Source organism: Podarcis tiliguerta (assembly GCF_965153285.1).
Source record: "Podarcis tiliguerta genome assembly, chromosome: Z".
NCBI classification, from domain to species: Eukaryota; Metazoa; Chordata; class Lepidosauria; order Squamata; family Lacertidae; genus Podarcis; species Podarcis tiliguerta.
In genome coordinates, this window is record NC_139553.1 from 10520513 (window position 1) to 10546697 (window position 26185).

Genomic DNA, 26185 nt, shown 5'->3' on the forward strand with positions numbered 1-26185 from the left:
TAAAATGTTTGCAATATAGTTAGTATTGCATAGTTAGCGAGTAGCTGGGCCGGGCTCAGGTCCTCTCAGTGCTCCTTATGTGTAAGGGGCTTTGGTGCAGCAACATCTCCTTCCCCTTGCCCCCTGCTCTAAAATGACATTCAGCTGCCAGAGTCAAGGAAGCAAAAGTGTGGTATGCACGTGACACATTATTAGGCGGAACACCCTGGGAAGCACCAGGCAGAGTGCCTCTTGCAGGGAAGGGGGTGTAATAAAGCATTTTTTTAAAGGGAGGGGCAAGGCGCATAGAGACAGGTGGGATCAAAGCATGGTGTGGCAAATTAACATCCCTCCACAAGACATAAGAAACTGCACGAAGACATGGGACAGTGATTATGTGTTGCCTTACCCACCAGCCATCACATGTTACCTGCTCTGCTCAGGGCAGATTCAAAAGTCTATAAAGCAACTTTTTTAGTATGCAGTCTTGCAGAAAAGAGCAGCTTCCCCCACAACCCTCGTGGATAAATACAAATAGCCAAGACCACTGTCAAGCCGGCTGCTTCTTCCTCTTCCCCTGAAAAAGGCAGTCTGGAGGTAGCAGGCCCAAGGGTGCTGTAGCTGAGCTTGGTGATAAGATGTTGACATTGTTGCTGAGGGGTGCCAAAAAAAGGCCTTATGACCTGTGTGTTGAACTACACTACTTTAAATATATAAATAATAGTTGTCTCCAACTATGTTCTACTCAGAGTAGACCCACTGAAATTAATGAATCTAAGTTAGCCTTGTCCATTAATTTTAATGGACACACTTGAAATAAAACTAATATCGGTTACAATCCATACAATAATATTTTACAACCATTCGCAAACAATGCAATTTTGGGGAAACTTTGAGAGCTCAGATGCAGGTGGTGTAAGCACTCCTAATTTGCCTAGGGCTTTTGTTGTGGTTACAACCCCGTTCAAAAAGTTTCCACATGGCTACTATTTTAGCTTCAAACAGAAACAGAAGAAAAACCTTACCTGAGGCCTGTTGCTTCTGCATGCGTCATCCAAATGTTTGTGCCACAGTATTGCATGAAACCTTGAACCAGTCTGAAACTTGTAAACATTGCCTACAAGTTAGAAATATAAGGTAAGAAGGAGCCCTTGAGCTTTGGAAGAAACAGAACAAGATGCTGAAAGGTTTAAAAAAGCCAACACTTTATCTGGTAAGAGAGAAGATCTTGGTAATGACCAGTTTGGGTGACCACTGAAGAACCTTAGTCTGAAATGTCAGAATACTCAAAAGAGTGAGTACGAATTGATCAGAACACCAACCAGTCTAAAAATCTTAACCAGCCTCGCTGTCTTTGTTTCTACTGAGTAAAGCTGGTAGTTTAAGAATGTATTCAGTATTTACCTTGTTGATTTATAAGAGCTGGGGGATATACTGTTTAGCAGGCTGAAGCAGGAGCAGCTTATTGACTCCTGCCTTGCCAGTTTTCATAGCAGGCTAGCTGGACAGGCAATAAAATAGTGGTGGTACTTTACTTGGGCAATTATGAAAGAATCTGAAACTTGTGTTGCGGGTGGAAACCCAGCACCTTTTTGTTGCTGAGGAGTGTTTAATGGAGGGGTGAGGAAGCTTTTTTAACATGAGGGCTGTGTTCCCTTTTGGGGAACCTTCTGTGGGGTCACATGTTGGTATGGGCAGGGCAAAAGCATACCCTCCAACATTTCTCTGATAAAAATAGGGACTTCATAGTAATAATTTTAAGATTTATACCCCACCCATCTGGCTGTGTTGCCCCAGCCGCTCTGGGCAGCTTTCAACATATATAAAAACATAAGAAAACATTAAACAAAAACCTTCCCTATACAGGGCTGCCTTCAGATGTCTCAGGGGTCGGATAACTCCAAACCCCTCCAACATTTCTCTTATGAAAATAGGGATTCCTAAGGAAAAGCAGGATGTTCCAGGGTCAAATCAGAAACTGGGATGGCTTCTGTAAATCTGGTACTGTCCCTGGAAAATGGAGACACTTGGAGGGTCTGCAAAAGTGGGCAAAGCAATGGATGTGACTATTACTATGTACAGACATTCCAGCCACACAAAAGCCAGGGCTTCACACCCAATCACCCACCTTTCAATCCTTCATCCCAGCAAACATTATCAGACACATTTAAATGAGGCAAAAGCACTTAAGGAAGCTGTAGAGGAGAAGTAGTGAAGGGTGTGGCTTGGTGAGAGGGGTGTGGCCTGCAAAGGGGAACAGCTTAGATAAGAGAGGGCTGGAAGATTGCATTCAATCCTCAGACCTGATGTTCCCTACACCCGTTTTAACAGATCCTGATCATTTCCTTTGCATTTTACAGTTTTGAATGCAAATTGAATTATAAACAGCATTTTTTCTGAATGCTCCCATGTGGGTATATACCAGTCAGCCAAGGATAATGCTGTTTTTATCTGATGAAGTAGACTCTAGTACAGTACACAAAAGCTTGTGCTACAGGGCTTTTGGTTGTTTTAACAAAAGCATAGTAAATGATGGTGTGCGGTCATTGGATTAAGGGGACTAGGTTAGTCCCCTAAATGTTCCCCTGGCGCCTCCTTCACAAAGCCTGGGAAGTTTCTACCTGGCTTAGGGAGGGAGGCATGATGCTCACGTGTGCAACGTCACATGCATGACATTGACACCCCACACAAGCTAGTGCCTCTGGCCTTAACTGTTCCCCTCTGAAAAATTTCACTGCATGCCACTGATAGGAAAGCTTACTGTTACTGAGCACACTTACTGTTCTGAAGAAAGTCCAATTAAAAATAAAACACCCACCTTTATCTGGGTTATTTAGCTGAAAAATATCAGGGTGTTCAGGGTCATCAGGCAGTGCTACCATCCAGCCCACAATAGAAACCTTTTTCCCCGGAGTAGATTTATACTAAAAGAGAGAAAAAGTCAAGGAAGAATATCAATGAGCTGAATTGTGAAGTATAGGCGACTCCACTTACGCAAAGGTTGCATTCCGGGCCCCTTATGCATAACTGAAATGTGTGTAAGTGGGGAGCACCCTTACGTAAGCGGGGAGTCCTTTTGTGGCTTGTGAGGAGGCCCTCCTCAGAACCCAAAGAGGATGTCCTCTGGGGAGAATCTCCTCCCAAGCCAGAGGCACAGTGGGGCTTTTTTGAGCTGCTTAGCTGACATGCGGGAAAGCTTCCCCAGAAGTCAGCTGAGCAGCCTCAACAAAGCCCCGCTGAGGAGACCCTCCCTAGAGCCCAAAGAGGACATCAGCTGAGCAGCCCTGCACATCAGCTGTTAGGTGGGGAGGCTGAGCAGCCTCTACAAAGACCTGCTGCCCCACTGTCTGGGGAGGGTTCTTGTGAGCCACAAGGACTCTCCAGGGTACTCCCACTTCCAGGTTCCATTTCTAGCTTCCTGGCACCAGGCATGTACGCAATAGCATGCAAGTTGGGAGTTGCCTTTATTCTGCTACCCTGGGCTGCTTAGTGTTTTTGTGAATACTGCAGCCAATTGATTCTCTGAAACAATTGCAGATAGGATGTGCACTTGGTCTACAAAATAAGGCAAATTATTTGCTTACATGCTTTCTTTCAGTGCCTCTTAATGACTTTGCTCCAAAGTAGATCAGAGTAGATCCTGAAAGGGTTACCCAATATCTAGTCCAGGAGGAAAGCTGAAAGGAAATTAAAAAAACTTTCAAAAGCATACATAAATTTCCAGAACATGAAAGAAGGTGAGATGCTTCAGACATGCTATCAACTATGAGGCTGCATTTTCGGTGAAGAAAACCCAGCTATTCTGCGTTCACTTTGAAAAACAAGGTTATGTGCTGTCCCCTGCTGGTGGGGATGGATGCATTACAGCTCAGTAATTCAGCTCCAGTCAGAATGATAATAAATGCACTTCAAACCTTTAGGATCAAGCAATGGCATTTTCACAAAAGGCCATGAGGAAATGTAGCGGTATGTGAGGCAAAGCCTAAAGGCCTGAGTCCTCTCCTACAGAATGCGAAAAATAGCAGATATGTACTCTTCGTTTTGTACTCTTTCCTGTACATGTCTGCCTTTCTCCTCCCCCCCCCCACCCTCTTGAAGGCAGTGAAAATTACTGCCAATAGGAAATAGTTGCTATATAAGAAAGAATCCTTGGCCTAAAACTCTTCCATTCCCCCCAAACCAATGCCATTTCATATATACTCAGTGCTTTTTTCTGGGGGTACATAAGGGTACACATTACTGGCACCTTTTTTTTCTAAAAGAAAAGCTTATGGAGAGAAGGGTTCCAGGGTGTGGAATATAACCTGGTTTTGAAATTTAAACAAAAGTTCTATATGGTGTAGGACTCTTTTATTTGGGTGTTTCCAGGAGCGTCTCTTAAAACAGCAGCCAGATCTGGAACCCATATTTAGCCCAACCTGCAACACATCTGATCATATGCCACCAACCCTAGTCTGCCCCAGCCAGCTACCACCTGTCTGTCTTACAACTTGCAACTAGTCCAGGTAGTGTCTTCTGGCTGTCAGCTTCCATCTGAGTCTCATGCTGCTCTTGTAGAAGTCAGCAGGGAGGAGGACAAAACTACTGTAGAATTACCTGGATCTGTCCTTAGTGCTGGTTCCTACTATTGGGCCTCCCTGCTTTCCATGTTGCCTGTCCCAATGGGAATCAGGCATCTCTATTGGCACTATGTGCAACCGTTGTAGATTTGGTCATGACATACTTGTAAGAAGAACATCAGAACCATAGAAAGGAGAGGGAGATACAGAGGGTTATTGTGAAAGAGGGTACTGCAACAGGATGCTGGTTGTCCCTGTACTGTCCACTAGTTCAAATAGCATGTATAGCCTTGGAGACAGTCGTCTTAGGTTGAAAATGTTGTTGGTCAGTGCCAGGGCAGTAAATGGTAAAACAACAAGACAAGCATGCCAACCCATCTTGTGTTAAATAAAGCTGGTGGGATGAAACGGAGGAGGTTATTCTCTCTCAGCTCTGTCAACCAGGATTCGCTGCAGAACAGCATCCAAGTCTTAGGGGTTGAGGAGGCAGAGTTGCAGTGGGGCTACCATGACTGCATCTCCCTGACCATGTGTCCTCTCCTGCAGTCTGCTCGGTTCAAGTGTGTTTATCCTCCTTGTTGAACCTTCTCCTTGGCAGGTGAAGATTGTTTTATTCAGGCAGGCTTTCAGGAACTGACTGCTTTTAAGGAAAATGGTAGTGTTCAAATAATTTGTTCTTAACATTGTTTTAATTCCATTATTGTTTAGTTACCTTGAAGGTAATTACTTTTATGTGTTTTTAGCTTTCTGTGGTTTAGTTGTGCTCATTTCAATTTTTGTAAGGTGCCTTAAGTCTGAGTTCTGGGGAAAAGGCAGGAAATAAATAAATATTATTAACAACAACATGAGACATAGCCCATGGCTCTTTCTGTTCGGCCAGTTAGCTGCCATGCTGTTTTTGACACTCTACTGCTTTCTTTAGCAACCATAAAATATTATTCAAATTGTAATGAGGGGTTTAAAAGCATAAGCAAGGGGGGGGGGAGGAGAACCCCTTACTGTAGGCTTCCTGCCTTCTTTTAGTAATGTCTTTCTTCTTAAAGGCCCTTCCATGGTAACAACCCCCACGGAACTCCCTGATGCGCAGCTGCAGGCACCTGTTGGACTGAAATAACAAATGTCAACTCTTTAGTGGGAGCAAACAAAATCAAATAATCCAGTGATTAAATTGTTCAAAAATTTACACAGGCCTTGGCTCGTACCATCAAAATTATCTTAAACATTGGCTGCAGACTTTGTAGTTCATGGCTAGTATTACAGTAAACATGTTTTTAAAAATAAATTTAATGTAAGTTTTCCACTGAAGTGCATAAACAAGGACATTAGAAATAACTTCTTGGCATGAACCAGGAAGTAGCCTATGCAGACAATGAAATGGTTGTTTCTGCCCTTCAAAACAGCTTTTTTTAAAGGAAAGTTTTGGCTACATGAGCACAGGAAGACTAATTTGTATTAATATATAGATTTTTTTTAATAATAATAAAAAAAATTGGTAGAACTTTTTCTACCATGTTACATGTTACAGATCATGTTACAATATGATCCATACAAGTAATCTGACCTAACATAAAAAACAATGGAAACACATTAACCAGATTATGATAACTGTGGACAGGAAACATGATTCTTTTTCACAACACAGAAGGAATCCTTAAAGAGACTGATGGAGACAGTGTCAACCAGGAAAGAGACCAACATTTGGTAAAGTATGTCCTCCATCATACTGTGAGCTGGTGGAGGTTTAGAGATACGTGGCCAGTGTTGAGCCCATCATTCTTTGTCTTCTGCCATCCAGTTAAGTCATTATGACTATTATGAATATAAATAAATAAATTTTATGCACACTTCTTAAGAGATTTTTATTTTATTAAACAGTTTATGTATATTTTCCTAATAATGAATGAATGAATGAATGAATAAATAAATAAATAAATAAAGCTGTCATGCTACTGAATGCCAACTAAATGGTTTATGGATGCCAATATACAATGCCAAGTGAATCATAAACCCTACTACGTTATTAAATGAGTGGTAGCAGCCATCACATCCATTACTAAATACTTAAGTTAGATTCAGGATGATTTAACAGCAGGGAAATACTGATTGAGTTAGAAGCTTGCCCAGTAGGAATTTCCTACTTAATAAACATTCATTGCCCAGAACACTTCATAGTCCCATATCTATAAGGATGTCAAACACAAAGGGACCAATTCAAGCAGAAATATGTTTGCTTTTACTTAGTTCTAAGCAAACAGTAGAGTAGCTATTTCAGTCATGGGAAAGACATGACAGTAAATGCATATAGAACAAGCTAACTTGGGTTCTCTTTGACCTCAGCTGCTAAGCCTATATGTAACTGGCTATGCAATTCACAGCTCTGGGTGAACCACCTTGAGAAGAGCATGTGTTAACTGCACAAAGGACATGTGCCAAATTCCACAAGCTTGTGAATTAAACTGTGAGTGCTGAATCTGGGACTGGCAGTTGTTTGAACTGTAGCCTATTAATTATTAACATATTTGTATAGATAGTCCACATAACTATTTGTTTCTGCATGCATTGGTTCAAGGCCATTATCTGAATACGTGTCCTTTTTCTTTTATTTCTCTCTTTCTCCATAAAACAAGGAGTCTTCTGCAATTATACTTCGAAGTTGAGCATATATGAGTGAATTGCTTTGGAAGGAAACTGGTTTTTGTACAGCAAACTGACACCTGCCATTTTTACAAGGTAAGTTTATCTGTTAATGGTGTAACAGAGGGCGAGCTGTTATGACTTGCCACAGTCTGGAGGCTTTTTCTGCAAATTAACAAAGAGTCTTGTAAACTGATTATGGCAGAAACTCTTATGGGCCAGAGCCCACTTCATAAGATGTTTGGAGTATAATTCTGAGTGTCAAGAGAGAGAAACACCACACTTTTATGTGTAAATCAGCATACCTACAATATCTCTTAGAAATCTATCTTACCATAGATATTCACTGAGTATCGTAGCAAATGCCGGGTGTATACAAATAAAAAAAATTTGGGAGATATTTATCAGAAAGTTACAAATATATGATGAAATAAAAGCAGACAAAATAAGGATTGAAATGGAAAATGCTTGAGAGAGATTATTTAGAAGGCTTGCATATCTGCTCACATCACCTTTGCTAGATTTCCCCCCAAAGGCTGCACCAGAAAGCAAGCCTAGCGAAAAAAATCAGTAATTATGAAGAGGAATAGAAGACACTATAAGGAAGAATAGAAGAAGCCATGAGAAGATGCACCATAAAAAACTCATATTTTCTTCTGGGTAACGTTAAACAAACTTGTTAGAATGACTGCAAGATAATTTGCGTCAGTGTACTATTTCTTTCCAAGTCATATTTCTTTGCTTTCCACAGATATCAGTTTGATTTGAGGAGTTCTACAGGTGGAACTAGGGGACGCGGGTGGCGTTGTGGTCCAAACCACAGAGCCTAGGACTTGCCGATCAGAAGGTCAGTGGTTCGAATTTCCACAACGGGGTGAGCTCCCGTCGCTCGGTCCCAGCTCCTGCCCACCTAGCAGTTCAAAAGCATGTCAAGTGCAAGTAGATAAATAGGTACCATTCCGGTGGGAAGGTAAACGGCGTTTCCGTGTGCTGCTCTGGTTCGCCAGAAGCGGCTTAGTCATGCTGGCCAAATGACCCAGAAGCTGTCTGCGGACAAACGCTGGCTCCCTCGGCCAGTAAAGTGAGATGAGCGCCTCAACCCCAGAGTCGGCCACGACTGGACCTAATGGTCAGGGGTCCCTTTACTCTTTACCTTTACAGGTGGAACCACAGGTATCAAGTTGTTTAATTACTCTAAAAGAGTTAAGTTGTTCTGTGTAAGAGGGTACTGAGGCGCTTGGATTTTAGACCCCTCTGTTTATTGAAGGAAATGCATGGTTTTTTAGGAAGTCATCAGAACAGCAAACCGAGTTGTGATGAGACTGGAAAAGGAAGCATCAACTTGAAACCCAGTGTAATTCATTACATAATAAGATAATGAAAGTTAAGCATAAGAAAATAGAGCTTCACCACATGTATGTGTATTATTTAAATCAGAAACTGCTTTTAAAAATGAGAACCTCCGTTTAAATTATGGTATGATCCTATGAAAGCTAAGTTCTGTTCATTTCAACGGGACAGATAAAGTGCAGGGCTTTAATATACATATATTCACACACACTCTTAGGTGGGGCTCTCCGTGAGTTCCCAACCAAGGTTCTTAGCAATTTATTATGGCTTTGCTTCAGCTGTTCTGCAGCATCAAAATGCTCCTAGAATATTCACTGGGTCCCAAGTTAAACATATGCTTAATATGCTTCCATTTAAATCAATGTGGCTTTAAAAGTGTCTAACTTTGTGGTGGTGCCGTTAATTACCCTGCATTTCTCAGTATGATAAAGAAGAGGAACAGTCAGCACTTATATGAAGTATATTTATATGCAGTGTGGTATATAAATATGGTGAGGCTTATGAAGGTGAAAGCATATGAATGAACAATCTTCTTACTCCTGGCAACTCTTATGAGAATGGAAGGAAAGTCTTTGCACAGATGGAAGGAAACAATGAAAAAGCTGTTGAAAATAAGCTCTCCTAATTAGCAAGAGGAAAACAGACCGAAAAAGAATTAACACCACAGTCTAGGGAGAGACACACCAACCAACCACCTAATTGTACCTGTAGACACAGCTCCGACTTCTGGGAGAATTCCGAATTGGTACCCGCCAGTTGGGCCCCAGCGTGGCGTACAACCGACCCCTGTTTATAAATTTACATGTAAGTTCTTTTCTTATAGTGCAGGTACTGTGGTAACATCCAACAAAACAAAGCATACAAGGAAACATGGGACACACATGTATTTGATGCTCTCAATAATTGGAGAGGTGTATTTAGTGAAGGGCTGAATGCCCATTAAATAATGCTCATTTTAACACATAGGAACAAAGCAAGTAATAGTGAGCAAAAGAATATGGGGGCAAGAATCAAGTATCTAAAAAGGAATTCAGAACCGATCTTTGTGATGCTGCTTCCATCTCACTGACTTTTGTAATGTTTATTGATCTTCTGAATGGGAATAAGAGAAGTTTTAGGAAAGTAGGATTTGTCCAATCATATCACAATGGAAAGCAGAAGAATCTTTAAAAATAAAAACATCAAGGCACTATCGTAAGAACAGCTCTAGATGATCAGAACCAGCCAGGAACTGATTGCAGAGCATATGAAGTAATAATGAAGAGTATACTTCTAACCACACAAAGAAGGATACATTTTCAGCATTAATGAATAACATTAGCTAGCTCCAAAAAAATCAAGGTTTCAGGGATCAGGTGCGGTTGCTCACAAGGAGGCTGAAGCCCTGACATCTCTTTGAAAACATTACTACTGGGGTCATGGATAAAAGTGTTATTTGATGCAATGCTTTGGCCCAGCAAAAAAAAATACGTTTGAAGAAAAGATGAAGCAATCTATTTGGGAAGACCGACTTAGTCTAAGGGCCCTGAAGGTTAGCCCCAAGCCTCCCCATCCAGTCATTCCTCCAACTCAGGTGTGATGGCAAAATTTTTGGCTGCTTAGCTGAACCCTACTTAATGAAATTGTGCATGTTTGATTAGGTGAATGGGGCATGTGACTTTTCAGGAACTAAACAAGATCATTAATGTTTGAATGTGAAAAGTATGCTATCATGAGCAACTAACTGGCTTCCATAGTCTTCAAACAGTTGTACACCTAAGTTAGTGTGGCACAACAAGCTCTAATGGTATCATTGCACAAGGCATTCCAGTTATTCTACTAATATGCATACACATGATGCCAAAAATGTGAATCCTTGTTTTTTCTGGTAGAGTCAGGGGGCATTCTTCATCCTTTAAGCATGTAACAGCACAATCCCTTAAGGTGGGACTCCAATAAAAGAAAATAATTTAAAGACCTCAGAACCCTCTGAAGAATTATCCACCCAAATGCCACAACTGCTAATGAAAAAGAATTGATTTTACAATATTGGACAGCCTATGTGATTGCCCTGTAAATTTCTTCCAGAGAAAATCTACCCCAGGCAGCAGCCATGATAACTGCCCCCTTAGAGAACGAACTGTAATCACCTGAGGAAGGGTGCTTTCCCAGGGAGGGAGATGCCAATTCAATGAAGACCTTCAGGCTTTCTAAAAACCAAGGTCTTGCTCAAAAACATGCCCAGGGTCCTAAACACATCCAACCTGTTTTCAGGTTTTCTTGTGCAAAGTTCAGACAGGAAGGCAGAATATGGAACATATGGAACAGTAAGTTGACTTTGGGCAGAAAGGATGGGTTTCTCTCAACACAGTTTGCCAAGATAAATTAAGCCCAAATGTAGGATTTTTGATTTTTTTTAATAGCACCCTTAGCTCTAAAACCAATGTGGTGAGGTATTGGCTAAAAATAAAGTTCTGAGAGAACCATGTTCATAATTTCTGATAGGTGGCTTCAGCAGAGCTGACAGAACCCAGCTGAGGTTCTAGTTCAGGAACAGGTTGTCTGCAGACGGATTCATCAGCACTACCCCTTTAAGAAAGTGTTTTATGTGTGGATGGCTGCAAAGGTTATCCTTTATACCAGAGATACTGTTGAGAACTGCTAACTGTCTTTTCAAAGTGCTGGTGCTGAGATATTTCTAGTCTGTTCTGTAAAAATTATAGAATGGACTGGATTTATGATTACAGCAGGCTATAAATCTCTCCAGGAAGACTTGTAACTTTGAACAAATGTTTAGATGCCAAAAGGATTATCAGAGTAGCAAAAACAATTTAGCTACTTTTGCTTAACATCTATGCTGCCAGCTAGAATATATGCAGTTGCTGTTGAAAAAATGGTCTCTGGGACATGATGTTCCAATGTTGTTTCATGGACATTTTGACTAGCTTTGAGAACCAAGGCCTTTTCGACCAGTGGAGTTCAATTGGTATAAATACCAATTTTCTTTCATCTTTCTGAGGAGCATAGGAATCGGGGTGAGAGAAGGAAAAGGCACACAGCTGGCCAGTCTATGTATTCTGATTCCACATACTGGCATTGTGATACAAAGCTTCTGACCTGTCTGTCTGTGGGTCTCCCAAAGGGCTGTGTCACCATTTTGAATATTTGAGTGTTTGGACTCCTGAATGATGGTCCTGCTCAGTCATTCCATACCAGGTTATATATGGCCCAAACAATTACAGTGAAGGTCTCCTTATGGAGAGTGTGTGGCTGAGTAACACCCCCCCTTGCATCCCACTGTTATATGTGTTTGCTGAACTAATTGAATAAACACATGGTGACCCATAGGTTTTTCTAGAAGGCCAAAAGAGACAGTATGAAGCTCCAGGAAGTTGATGCTGTGTTGGCTTTCAGACTACTCCAGTTGCCCTGAGCCCCATGTGTGCTCCCCAATCTGACAGAACTGTGTGTGTAGTGATCTTCAGCCAGGTTATGTGGCCAAACTCACCCCTATTCTCTAACAGCCTATTCCCTAACAACCACCTGTCCAGTGACTTCCTCACCCTGCCTAGAATGGGAAACAATCAAATCTGGCAAGTGCTTTCTTCTTGAAAGGAAGGGAGGATGGAATGTAGACAAGACCACTCCACAACATTCTGTAATTGGACTCTCAGTCCCAGGGAGAAGTCCTCAACTTCTTTGTGAAAATTTCCATAGTGGTAGCCTTTTTTTGTCTCTTTCAGCAAAGACAATCCAAAGCTTATAGTAAACTCAGTTCTACTTAGAGTAGACTCACTGGAAGTAATGAACCTAAGTTGGTCATGCATGTTAATTTCAATGGGTCTACTCTGAGTATGAAGAGCAGGGACTATGCTAATCTTCTCTGTATTGCTCCAATTTTAGTTTATGTGCTGCCCAAGCAAGCACAAAAAATATGGAATGGTTCACAAATTTGCATGTTGCTCACATGTGCCCTGTGGTCCAGCTGTGTCAGGAATCCAATACCTTCAGGGTTCTTTTGTCATCTCCCTACCTTAAGAATTTGACTGTATCTAACTATCGGCATCTGTTTTCCAAAGCCAGGTTAAACGTTTTCTGTTCTGAAGTGCTGAGGGGAAGATTGGCTGGTTTCCCATGCTAAGACAGGCTGTGCCCATGTTCCCAGGGTGTTGAATGTATGGAACACATTTTATTGCATTGTAGTCTATATAAACGGGTTAGAAAGCATCTAATCAATCTAATACTAACAGAACAACCGGGAATTGCTGACTCATTTCATGTCAAGGTTCTCCTTGAGGATAAGTTTGATACTACTACACTGGCTGTAGCAAAATTCCTCTCGGAGGCAGTAAAAATCAGAAACCATTATGTATAGACTAAAACTCCTATGTTGGCTAGCAAGGCCAATTTTACACCTTAATAACTGTTGATATTTATTATTGTTGTACTGTGTATTTTGGGTGTGTAGATCGCAATAAAGCAAGATATGGGAGGATGCGGTGCAATCCAATTAGTTCTTAAGGCATTTACTACCTTTGATCATTGCCTGAGGGCACCTAGGATTTGTGGTCTGGGCAAGGCTGAAACATGACACTGCCTTTTAAATGCCTTGCTGGATAGCATCTTTGTAACAGAAATTGGGTATGTGCCTTATCCCCTCTTAAATCAGAGAAAGGCAGGACAGAGCCTGAAGAAACAGTTCTGATTACTCCAGTCTGAAGAATCCACCCTCTGGGCATCTAAAATAACTCGCACCTTCAGGGGGCTCTCCTTGACTGCATGTTACCTGATGCTGGCTGGGGGGTGGGGGGAACAGCTGCATCTCCCACCATTTCACTGCAAGGTAGCTAGGCTAAAGGAAAAGGAACCAGACAATGAGCTCTAGTAGCTCTGCTCGAAACCCGTACACCTGCCTAGACTTGAGGCTGGAACATCCTTTGCTCTCCGGTTTTGATACCAAAACATATGCCTCCAGCTCCAAGCATCAAATTGAAGCAATCTATGAGCTCCTTTCCTGCCCTGGTCATGGGAAAAAGGCATTGGAGGGGAGGGACAAGCCCGAAGGCACACCACAAAAAACTTCCCTGTGTTACCTGTAATAGGCTCTAACCAGGATATATCAGTTGGGGAGAGATTTTTTGTGGGGGAGCGGGTAGCATGCTTAAATGTTCATCAGACTGTCGAGTTCAAACAAAATCTAGCTTCTGTGTTGCTAAGCAGGACTGCTCTGGGTGGTTGGGAGCCCTTCAGCAGAAGGAGTCAATCAGCAAGCTGTACCTGACTCCTTACAGTGTGGGAGATTCTGTTTGAGGGGAGAATATCCCTAGCACAAGCAATGTATTTCAGCTACAATGAAGGCATTTCTCAGAGGTGAACATTTCAGTTCTCCTGCCCTTTTTTGCTAAATTTCTGAATAATGGCAAGGCCAAAATTTGAGATTTCCTAAAAAATAAAAAATAACAATGTATTATTATTTTTTAGTTCATCAGTTGGAATAATGAATCTGGCTGTGTTGAAGCTGCATAACTTAATTTTGTAATGTGTTCTTGGACACTGTGTCCCTTGTATCAATTTCTTCTATTCCTAGTTTACAACTATCAACACACAGAACTCAGGCAAACAGTTTCAATGGAAGACCAACCCTCTTAAGATTATAAATGACATTTTCTATCCTGACTTCGTTACTCACACAAAAGGCTCTAAACTCAAAAATATAATATTTGCTTTATCTAAGTGCAACTCTCCCTACCTTTGCCAATTTACTGCACTTTAAATAAGGACACATTCAGCAAGAAAAAGAAAACCTGAATTTTATTTCTTGAAATAGGATGTGATATCATGTACAGTATAATAAACAGAAGTACTGTGCACCCAGTAAATATGAAACAAGATGGTGGCCATACCCTCCTTGCACTATTCTGAGAGTGAGAAACTATGATCATTGTGCTCCATGAAATATTTCTTGCATCCTCTTTTAATATAGTGCCTGGTGATTGTAGGCATAAGAAATAAGCATCACCCCAGAAAAGGCATAAGACATATTTTCCCCAGCAGGTGTCAGTGAAAGTATTGATGGAGGTGTGCTCCTGCCACTGTGTGCAGGCGGGAGGGAGGCCCATTCCTAAGGCTGACTGGCAAGATGAGGTACCAGAATCTGTACACTTTACTGGTGACCTTCCAAATGTTGTTTGGAAGGATCAAATCAGCAAAAGAAGGATCATTATGAGAGAGATATTTTCCTGAATAGTTTCTAACACATCATTTTACTACACCTTTTTCCAGTGTGGAAAGGACTCAACAATTTTGCTCTTATTTATCTCAAAGCTCTTTTGTTGGAAAAATTTGTAGCTTAGTAAATAAAATTGTGGGACTTCTCAAGGCCACTCAGTCCATTTGAACTAAGGCCTATCAAGTCTGAACTGGACCAGATTTCACCTCTGATATCATGTGCTAGACAAAGGCAGATGTATTTGGCTTAATTTCTTATCAGGAATTAGCTATTCAACATAGTTGAACATGATTTGCTTAATGAAAATGCGGCTGTATTTGTGGCTTTCTAAGAAGGTGTTGTAAGCAGAAAGGGTATGTGGACTCTGGTTTATGACAAAAGCCCAATATTGACAAGTTAGATGTCATATTTTCTTATTAAGGTAGGTTTGAAAAATGTTTATTTTATAGCTTGATGGGATAATAAGAGCTAAATGTAGTGTAGGAAGCACAAAATATAGGGCATACACACAGTGAATATTTGGAGTGACAGAGCTTCTACCCAACCTCAGAATGGCTGCATTTATGGCCACAATTACCCTGCAGGACATGATTAATTCCTTGAAGTAAACTGAAACATGGGTTCAATACATATAAACTACAGTGCAACTAACATCTTATACCATTAATTGAAGGTTATTTATTGGCAAAGAGGACACTCACCTTTCAAGTCCTGAAGAAGGCTCCTCACTAAATTCTGAACTTTCACTGCTTCCTACAAAACAAAAGGACATAGGGATCTGTTAACAAGAAAAAGTAAATGCAGAAGAAGTCCACTTGCCTTAGGAAACTTCCAGAATACACCACAGAAGCCAGACTTAAGAGGCCAGAGTGAAAGTGATGTAAGAAATTGCTCCTGGGGGAAATGTTACCCTGACCAATGTAGCACTGCAGTTTTCTAGGTATAAAATATTTAAAAATTGTCCTTCAGTTTTTATTATCTTCACACAGCTGCATGTTGTATAGTACCTTCTGATTAACACTGCTACATCAGTGATTAAACATAATCATACCAGCCAAAGAGAAAGCACAGACACCAAATATATGACTGATTTCCCTTTAGTCAAGACACAGGACAGGTAACATGAAGCAGGTGACGGTGCCATGACAAATCAGCCTGATGCCTTACTTCTCCTCATCCTCTTATTACTCAATCAGAGCTTTTTAAACCAGTAATTTCCCATTACATTTACTCAAAGGCAACTTAAAGTTACCAGTGCAACCAATTCATTTGCTTTTCCAAACTTGGACTGTTTGGATTTTCTTTTGTTCAGGTGCTCAGTAAAGCAGCAGCCACCACAGCAACAGAAGATTACCAAATCCCAGGTTGGTTTCCACTGCAAAGGAACTGCACAACATGACAATGAACTGTGATGGCTGATCAGGCAATAGATGACAATGGCACTTTTTCACATTCAGGTTATTAAGTGATAAGCACAGTGCATCATGCATCCAACGAAGTAGGTTCTTGCAAACGGAAATTCATGCCCTGGGAACCAGCCTCTAAATCAGACAAGTTTTCCTCAGTGTCTAAATCAGAAGAGTTTTTACTCCACTAAAATCCACACTGAAAGGTGCTGGCCATTAAACACCGCTCAAAATAGCTGTTTCTTTCCTAACAGCTGATAATGTATTTTATCTGCAGCCAAAGTTAAGCTTTATGCTAAGCTTTGTGAAACACCTTTCCACTTCCTACCGAGACCATTCCTACAAGTAGCTTGTGCTCTCCTGGCTTCAGTAGCATTTCTCTATTTTACAGAAGTGCTGCCACAACTCACAGAAAAAGAGCAATACTGAAAAAGAACTGAGTACTCCCTATGACACAGCTGCCACAATCTAGCAAGTTACTTCTTGATAGGAAGACAGAGACAAACAAGAGAGAGGTGAGTCATGTGAGGTTTCTAGGCAAGCAAAAAGCAGATCTTCACTATTTTTAAAATGTTTCTATCCAAATGACCAATTATTGTTAGTCCTGAAATCAATTTATTTTCTCCTGATTCTGCATTTCTAGGAGCCTCTCTGAGCTTCAAAGCAGGCAGAGAATCAGTGAGACTTTTGTATCCAAACCATTGAATACTTACCTATGGAAATACCATTGGTGAAAACAGAGTTTAATGTGTTGTTTCTGACAGGACTGTGGGACTCTAGCACACTGTCATCCAGCAGGTGGCGTGGTTTCTCTGTTGGGAACGTTGCGCTTTTACTTTCAACTACACTGAACTGACACATCATACTGGAAAATTGGAAAAGGGGAGGGAAAAAGCAAAATGTTCTTATGTAATCTGATAACATCCATTTATTCCCTGCTTTTTTTCCACATGGACATCATCTCACTGTATGATGATCATAAATGTCTGCAAGTCCTAAGTGGAAGGTAGCTAATGGGACCTTTAATACGCTCCTCATTGGCTGCCTGATAATCTATTTAAGAAGTGAGGTCAAGCAGCCTGTATAATTAAGTGGTTATTGCCTTAACATAGGATGGGGATCTGGGAGTTTTCAAGTTCTTCCTCCGATGTTTCTACAAAAGTTGCTTGGTTACAGTGTTGCAGGCCATGAGATTCAATAGTCCTGAATTCCTATCCAAGCAAATTCAATGAGATGATGCTGGGCAAGTAATAAGTATTAATTCAAAGATTCCTAACAGTGGTAGAATAAGTAGAATGCTGGAAATCTTATCTGAAAAGCTGATGCTTCCCACTGTGTTGAAACTTCCCAAATCTATCGGTAAAACTTATTTCAGAAAGCCTAGGTGAGGCAGAGGCACAATTTATTTGGCCTGTAAATTGGGAACTAAACAAAAAATAATAATGGTATATCTGGTGATATACCAACTCCCACAGAGTTTGGGGGTAAGAATGGCACTAGAATTTGTCTAAAAAGGCAGAAAGTCCAGCACTTGCAAGATAAGACAAGGAGGTTCTGAGGTAGATGTTTTACTAGTAATGAGTGTCACTCCTGTGAGATTAGAAAAGGGGAGTGGGACCACTGGGAAGAATATTTCTGCTCTCAGTGAGTTTTCAATTGCTGAATTAAACCTTAATGATGTCTGAGTAAACTGTAAGAGCTGAGAAAGATGATGCAGATTGGAACACCCACTTGTTTCCCAGGCTGTGACTCTTCCTGTGTCGTGGTACAGGAGGAGTTGGCAGGCTGGCTGCCACCGAGGCATCAGGACAAGTTGGTCTCCTGCTGAACCTCATAGCTGCTGACACCTCTGACGGACCTACAAAATAGACACCAATTAATGCTAAACTGATGCTGAGGAAAGACATTGCTAGGTGTCATGTTATTTGCTTTTGGAAGAGCTGAATGACCCTGTAGAGACAGATGGAAATTATGTGGGGGGGAAAGGAAGGAAAGTGGCATCTGCTTAAAGACGATTGTCATTGACCTCAAATGGCAGGTGCTTCCCCAAACACTGCTTCTGGCCTGCTGGAATTACACCATCCATTCCTATTAAGAATCTATCCAATTAAACAAAAATAGCAATTTGTCATCAAAATTATGTGCAAGAATAGTTTTGAGACCAAGTCCCCCACAAAAAATACTGGCTATTCTATTACTTTAATGAGACTTGTCAAAAGCATACATACAGAGCCAGAACAATACGTCGGGCGTAATCTTCAATTTCTAACAAAAACATATGCTTTGAGTTTGGTTTGTAACCCTACCCGTCTGTAAACAGTTTATTAGTATTGACTTGTAGCATGAGTATCTATGGGAAACGCAAGGATGTTCCATGTAAATCACAGCCAGACAGATGTCAGCTCTGGAACTTTGAGAAGGTCTTTGTGCCAACAAGCTACACATTTTTAGCTAGCACACACGCAAAGCAACAGAGATGGAACAGAGTTATCAAGTTTTTAAGTGGTTTCCTCAAGTTGGCTGAAGATAATTCTCTCTGTGTGTGTGAGAGAGAGAGAGAGAATGAGAGAGACAGAGAGAGAGAGAGAGAGAGAGAGAGAGAGAGAGAGAGGAGAAACAGAATTAGCTATAGGTGGCTGAAGAATTGCTACCAGATGGAAACAAGATTGTCTCAGCTGAGACAACAGGTCCTAAAGCAATAATATCCAAGGAATGGAAAGAGAGTTCAGCTCCTACATATTATTGACATTTCAGACTCTGCTAAAAAGCTCCACGAAAGGACTGGTTTCTATAGGGGCTTTAGGATTTAGGCAGCTGAGAGGAGAGGGGTAAGGACTGCTTCAAGTCTTCTGCATATCCTACAGTGAAAACAGTACATATATGAAAAAGGGTGAAACCTGGACATAGTGCAATGATCACTTGCATCTATACAGCTAGGTTTATATACACTGAGAAGATGGGATTCACTCTGGCTGACCAAAGCCTGTACATGTGGAACAGGCATGCATGGAATCAACATGTGACAAATATAAATATGGGTTTGATGCTCTTGCTATATGAAAGTGCTATCTGAGTAGGAATTTTTGAATGCTTTAAGTGGCCCAAAATCACATTGGTGGGTTTCAATTTTGGCAGTGATGAAGTGCATCAGAGTAAATATATGTGAACCTTAATCTAAAACTAACATTACTCTGCATCTGGTGAAAACTTGGTTCAGATACGCTAATGGCAGGTAAGCCATGCATGAAGCAGGGAAGTTGGGCAAGCATGTTTAAAAAATAGTTTGAACTCTGGGATTCATGGCATTGACTACAGTGAACAAAAGAGCAGCAGAATAAAGAATGTACTGACAGATGTTGGATGCCACCTAGTGAAAGTAGGGTACTGTACCATACTTATATTCTATGCCCAGTCTCCAGCCTGGAGTTACAGAAATATAGAAGGCATAGATTTCTCATGGAAACTTACTTTTATTTTCTTTTTATTTCTCAAAGTCCTAGATTTTAGCTGTGCCATTGGTGAAAGCAAACTAAGCAAACCTTCACATCTCCAGGCCTTATATTTGACACAAAATATAAGCAGAAGAATGAAAGGCCTGTTTGGAAAGGAGGATACAAAACTAGTGTAAGGATCTAAAGTGGAGATGGAATGAAACCTCTTGGACATTTCTATGCTACAGTCACTGCAGAAAAAGAAATTGTATTTTATGTGTTCTTGTTCTCTGTCTTTCACTCACACACACATACACGTGACTGAAGCAGCTTCTTGCATGTCTGCCCTGGTGGATCAATAAGGGTTTGAAGCACTCAGCACTCTAGAAGGGTGAGTCACTTTGGCATTATGCAGTTTCTGAGAAGGCCTTATATTAAAAGGTCAAGAACATTTTCCAAAAATGCAGCTCTGCTCATTTCTTGTCCAGGGGTGTAACCAGAACCACACACTAGAAGTTGTTGCATGAGAAACACTGTCGTGTGTGTGTGTGTAGAATTTTGTGTACTAACTGCTGCTTCTCAAAGTTCCATTGGTTCAGTCCTGCAATATAAGCCCTTAGACATTCTACTTCAGTCTTGTTGATACCATTGTAGCAGACTGTCAGTTAAGAGATTATGAATCCATTCTGAAGCCTGTCATGGTGGGAGATATGGGGCTAGTGAGTAGAGTGAGGAGAATTTATCAAAAGATGAGTTCTGGGACAACTTTGTGGTACATTTTCTAAATGTAGCACTTGGTTTCACCAGGATTTTACTAGTCACACTTTAATAAAGGAGAGCATTTCCTCAACCAGAATCTGAGAACACACTTCAACATGATCCCTATCTCTTACATAAGATTGATGACCAGGTGTCTGAAAGTATTGTTTACATCCCATGTGCATAAACAAAAGTGAAAGATTGAAGGAGACCTTCAGGTGCTATTGTGATCTGAATCTATGTTACCAGTGAGTCCCAGCATGCAATGCATACCCATAAACAGTTACGTTGCTAATTTTCTACAAATGAAGGCAGCGATCAGGTCCATTTTTGGGTATTTTTATTCCACTGCCACAGAGGAAAGTATAAAATATGTTAAACATTTGAGTGGTATTGATGCTATACAATTCAGAATACACAGAATAAAAGCAAAACAAACAAACAAATATTCACAGAAAGCCAAGCCCCAAAGGCAACAGAGTGCCGCTGCTCCCCAATAATACATCACTGAAAGCAATATCAGTTCCACTACAGTATCCTGAGGCCAATAACTGGTTAACTAACATCTGCTCATTACCTCTGCATGCAAAGCCAGTGCAGCATCCTGTTTTTGTGCAGAAATCAATGGAAGTCAACCCTATGACTTGATTTGATGGCAGTAGGCAAAGAGATGGAGGAGGCAGCTGAACACAGACAAGCTCAGCCAACAACTGCATTATTCAAAACAATGCAGTTAAAACAATGAGCTTCCCATGGCACCTGAATCAAGGCCCTTAAGTTTTCAACATAGATCAGCTGGTGACTAAACCAGTGGAAACTCAGTGCTGACCCAAAGTAAACAACTAGTTGCGCGGTCAAACCCTTTCTATTGTATAAGGGATTAGGTGGTATGATTTGTTGCTTTACTCATAATCCAATTGAAACACTTTGGTTGTTCTTTTTCTTATAAATCAAAATGCTGCTTTTTTTAAAAAAAGATCTTTTGAGAAGTTAACCCGGTTCTGGGTTTACGGAAATCTGTTGCTCAACCACCGCAGCAGACCACTCAGTTGAGAAATAAAATTTATTTGCTACATTGTGTAATCTCTGTATTCACACTAATCTCTGTAGCTCCTTTTCAGAGTTACTGGTCTTATTGACAGAAGTTCCAGCTTTTAAATACATGTGAGAGCAAGTAATTTTGGCTGCTTGTTCCCACTAAATGATGTCAACTGCTACCAAATACCCCTCCTGTTTATTAGTTCCCCACCCTATCCACTTCTTGTGCATACTATTAATGTTCATATACCTCCCAATGAAACAAATGATGTCTAGCATGATTTTCCAATCACTTTGCACAGGAACACACATGCTTGGTTTTCACTATTTCTTTACATTATTGTCGAGATGACACTGACATATACACTGAAATAACATACAGAAGGTATTAAAACATTATTACAAACTGTTTGGGGAACTTGAGAAAAGCCCAGCAGAAGCTGACGAGTGCTGTTTAGAAAGCTGTGGCAGGAACATTCGGAAAAGTTGACCACGTAGCTTTAATATCCCCAAGGATCTCACTGTTTTTTCCTTTGCATAATTTTTCCATGAATAATCATTCAAGTGCTATAAACAAATGGTAACTTATGCAATCCTTTATTAGCACATTAAGCCTCCAGAGTGTAAACTTTTAGTTCACTAATTTTGCCCTAATAAAACGAAACAGGAGCTGATAGATCTCAAGCTGATGAAATGACTGAATGGGGAGCCACAAATCTCATAGTTTGAACTGAGTAACAAGCAGAAGACATTTTAAGTTTTTAAAGGAAATTTTGGGTTTGGTGCATAAAAGTGTTATTGATGCTAAGTTGGGTAAAGGTCTACATAGCCTATGTGAAATTTGGCCAGATACTTACCTACTTAATTGCTAATGTAACCATAACTCTGGGCCTGGTTAAGAACCAGGCACAAAACAGACGCTTAAGAAAATCAGAGAAGAAATCTGTCAAACAGAAGAAAAATATAAGCATGTTGTAAAAAGGGTTAAGCCTTTAGCTCTGGCTATTGCAAAATCATAGTTTTCCTTGTTTCAGTGTTTTGCTAAATGCCCACTAAAGTCTATTAAAATGTACAATATGTGGAAAGCCTGCAAGTTACATCTGCTGTGTTGCAGGCACCAAAGAGAGACAAATAAAAGGAACATGTTTGGTGTTTTTTAAAAAATAAAATCAAATCCCTGTTTTGACTCTAACTAGGCAGTTCTGTGAAAGAAGATGCAAAGAGATGACCAATGAAAACAACAGGGAGCCAGGAAGATACATTTTAGACTGCCACAGACAGTCATCTCTGCTTGAGGGACAAATTACATTAAATGCATTTTTAATTAGAAAGCTTAGAAATGGTCACATTTCTTTATTTATAAAAAGAAGGCATAGGGGTCGTAATCTGGGTCAGGACTATGGTGCTTCTCCTCCCACCCCAATTTTCCCTTTGGAAATTGTCCCCTTTGACTGCTATTTCATTCTGAAAGTCCCAGTGTGTGCTCTGAAGGCACAGGAAGCTACCACCTTTGCTGATGCTAAGCCAGTCTGGGTTTAGTCAGTGCCTGAATGGAGAGCTCCTGGGGGCCATAGGTATGTTACCTTGGATTCCATGATTGCAGAAATGAGGGGTATAAATGTAAGAAATAAACATTTGAGTTCCATTCTGCCCTCTTTAAAGAATCTTATGGTACAGCATATGAAAGAAGGCACACTGGGTAATAAATCAGTTACAAATGATAGCAAACACCAAAAGTAGGCTCAGTAACTTAGAAACATTTCTCCTGTCCATATCTCTACTTTCTTAATATATAGCAGCATTAAGGTGGCCACCTATCCACTCTGGTTTCTGAGGGCTGCTAGTTCTGTTACATTTTTTCAGCACGTATCTCTATTGTATATAACGCTATACGTTTTATTTTTATAGAGATATGTATTGCAGGTAATTCCTGAAGAACAGAGACACCCTGTACCTGTACAGAAGAAGTCCCTTTGTGATATGCGAAGTGCTCCTATACATCTATACATGCTGAAAACTGAAGTGTGATTCTTCTCAAATCTTTAATTTCAAATAACTACAAAGACCTAAGGCTTTAAAAAGTGGATGACATCATTAAATAAAGATCAAGCTATTTCATTATAAATTCCCCAAAGAGATAAATCATTGTTAGTTTACAGAAAGCATTTCCTTCCTAATGTCAATGTCCTTCATGGTTTTGCTCCCATAGGAAAATTTACTTTGTCCAGGGAAAAAATGACAAAATGAAACAGCCTGTTATTGTGCCTCAGTTTAGCCTTGACCAGCTTTAAATATATCCTCTTAAATATGTTGCCCAAACTTCATCTGTTATGTTCTTCTACCAAACACTGGAAAGTGCCTTACTGCTCAAACAAGTGGACATTTATGTGGCAAACAACTAGACAAGTATCACAATAGCACCCCACATGTCACATACATTTAAAAGAAAAATGGTACCTTCATTTATATTTTAAAACAGCTTCATTTTGGCTACAATTGAGCTCTAGCATGATGTAACAAGAGGTGTAATAGCTTAGCAGTTGTATCAGTGTGGCTTACAATCTCCAATTAATATACAACATTCACATTAATGTTTATTAATTGCATGTACGAAAGCAAATTTTAAGAATTTTTTTACCAACAAGCAGGACTCAAACACAACAGCATTCTCCCACATGAGATTCCCTGTAACTGGTATTCAAAGGCAGATTGCCTTCAACAATGGAGGCAGAAAATACTCATTGTAGCTAGTAGCCCTTGATAGCTTTATCTTCCATGGATATGCCTAACTGGCTTTCAACATCATCCAAGTTGGTAGCCGTCATTACCTCTCAAAGTGAATCCCATGGTTTTACTATGCGCTATGTGGCGGCGACTGGCAGTGTGTGGTGGAGGCAGGGGGCCATGGGAGTATATTGGGTTTGGCACCAGGAGAGGGATCCAGTGATTTATAGGGTTCGGCACCGCCCATAAGGTAGAAGCCAGGCTGAGTGGAGGAAGAAGGGTCAGAGTGATCTGAGACAGAGGGAGGCACACAGGATGTGTCGGGAGAGGAGTAAGAGATTGTTCAGGCAAAGGATGGGCCAGCAGACTCCTTACCATTCCCCACCCCACTGTTTCCTAATACCAGGAGGGGTTTGAAGAGGGAACAGCAGTGATACCTTTTATGTAGGAGATGCCTCAGGTTGCACACACCCCATCAGATGAGGGTACATAAGCGGGGGCAGGGGGGGCATGGTCTCACTGTTGCTGCAATTACTCCACAGGCACAGACTTGGAGAAAGCACCTATATCCACCACTGCCATACTTGCTCACAAAGCAATTTCCACCTCTCCTCTATTCAGAACAGAAGGGAGGAAGGGTTCCAGTCCAATGAAATCTGGGCATATTTAAGGGGTCATGTTCAAATTAGGAGTGGCTGGACCAGTACAAACAGAATTTGAGAAAGAAAATGAAACAGTCTCTCATGCTTCATGGATTTTTGAAGGGATATTTACTGAGACCTTTTTGGGCAGGCAAACTGGTGCCTGTCATTGCCATGTTGACAACCCTTGGCTTAGCGAAGATATAGGTTCAGTCACCAAGGGGAGGGTAGTTAGAATACCAGGAGGAACTAAGTTTGCCACCAAGGGTGGGGTGCAAAAGAGGATTCTGAGTTTTTATGTCTGGTGAAGGATTTTAAGTCTTCAGTAATGCTAATAAGTAACTACCGCTGGTGGTGGCACTGCCTTCAGTTGCAGCATGAAGCTTTCTTCACCTGGGCTTAAAGCAGACAAATGAAATTTGTCAATAAATTTGTGAGCAGATAACAACAATATTCCAAACCCCCAAACACAGAGAAATAAATCAAATGGGCATCTGTTAAGATTAGGAAACTACTGAAGTTGTACCACTGTCAGCGCCAGAGATGGGAGGAAGGGTTCTGATGGACGTTTCATTCCTGTCTCTTTAATGACTACCAGAAAATGAGCTATCAAAGCCATAAGACCAAAATTAAGAACAGGCATGACAATTAGGCACTTCTGGCTTGCAGTAAATGACTTGCTACTAAAACATCCACAACAAAGCTATTTACTAGTATCCAAGGTTACATCTAACACAAACTGCATAACTAAATGTCAGACTAATTGTTTACGTGGAAAACGATGTTTTCCTTTGAATCCAAAATGAAGGAAGTTCCATCCGGATTACGTCACCAGTGTAGTAGCCTGACTGGCCAAAGGAATATAAATGCACAAACATCTTTGCTTATTCTCTCTTTCTTCTTTTTAACTCTTATTTTGCATGTACTCCAGATCTAACAAAGTGCGCTCATTGCAAGCTCGTTCCAGGGTCAGACATATTGAGCATGACTGGGCCAATTTCCACCTCATTACGGTAATGTAATTCCTCTGACTTAAGGGAGTTGCTCTTCTGCATTCACAGTGGGGTAATGGAAACGAGAATGCTCTTGTCGGGAAGTATTATGGGGCCTCAACAGTGATGTGGTTTCACGGAGTTTAGCCTGAAAAAATTGAAGAAACAAAAGGATCTATTTATGGCTGGAGTACTGCCTACTGCCTTGAAAAGAACATGACCTGCTTGACCTAGTCCTTCACCTGTCAAATAAACACTACAGTGTATGTAATGATTGGCCATTTTCTTCTATCCTCCATGATTCTTCCCAGAGACTGTATTGGAAGTTCAAGGGTCAAACAGTGCAAAGACCTAACGCACAACAGTCCAGACTATGGAATGCTTCACAGATAATGCTTTACCTATGGTGAGATAATCTCTACAAAGGGAGGGGTGTTTGGAGAGTGTACACTGTCTTTTGTTTA

At 40.8% G+C, this 26185-nt stretch overlaps 1 protein-coding gene across 15 annotated transcripts in view; it reads right to left on the reverse strand.

Moving 5' to 3' along the window:
- The window catches only part of RALGPS1 (Ral GEF with PH domain and SH3 binding motif 1), a 218139-nt gene that overhangs the window by 4933 nt on the left and 187021 nt on the right, over window positions 1-26185 (reverse strand). For 5 of the 15 annotated variants that reach the window (XM_083423745.1, XM_083423746.1, XM_083423736.1 and 2 more), the window contains exons 13-20: window positions 17868-17994; window positions 16850-17001; window positions 15432-15483; window positions 9228-9308; window positions 5538-5643; window positions 3564-3656; window positions 2798-2903; window positions 1005-1096 (exon numbers count right to left, since the gene is read on the reverse strand). In XM_083423745.1, coding sequence (XP_083279871.1) covers window positions 1005-1096; window positions 2798-2903; window positions 3564-3656; window positions 5538-5643; window positions 9228-9308; window positions 15432-15483; window positions 16850-17001; window positions 17868-17994 — 809 coding nt within the window. Of the gene's footprint in view, window positions 1-1004; window positions 1097-2797; window positions 2904-3563; window positions 3657-5537; window positions 5644-9227; window positions 9309-15431; window positions 15484-16849; window positions 17002-17867; window positions 17995-20653; window positions 25870-26185 lie in introns of those variants that run through there. The other 10 variants (XM_083423748.1, XM_083423747.1, XM_083423750.1 and 7 more) reach the window with 5 other exon arrangements.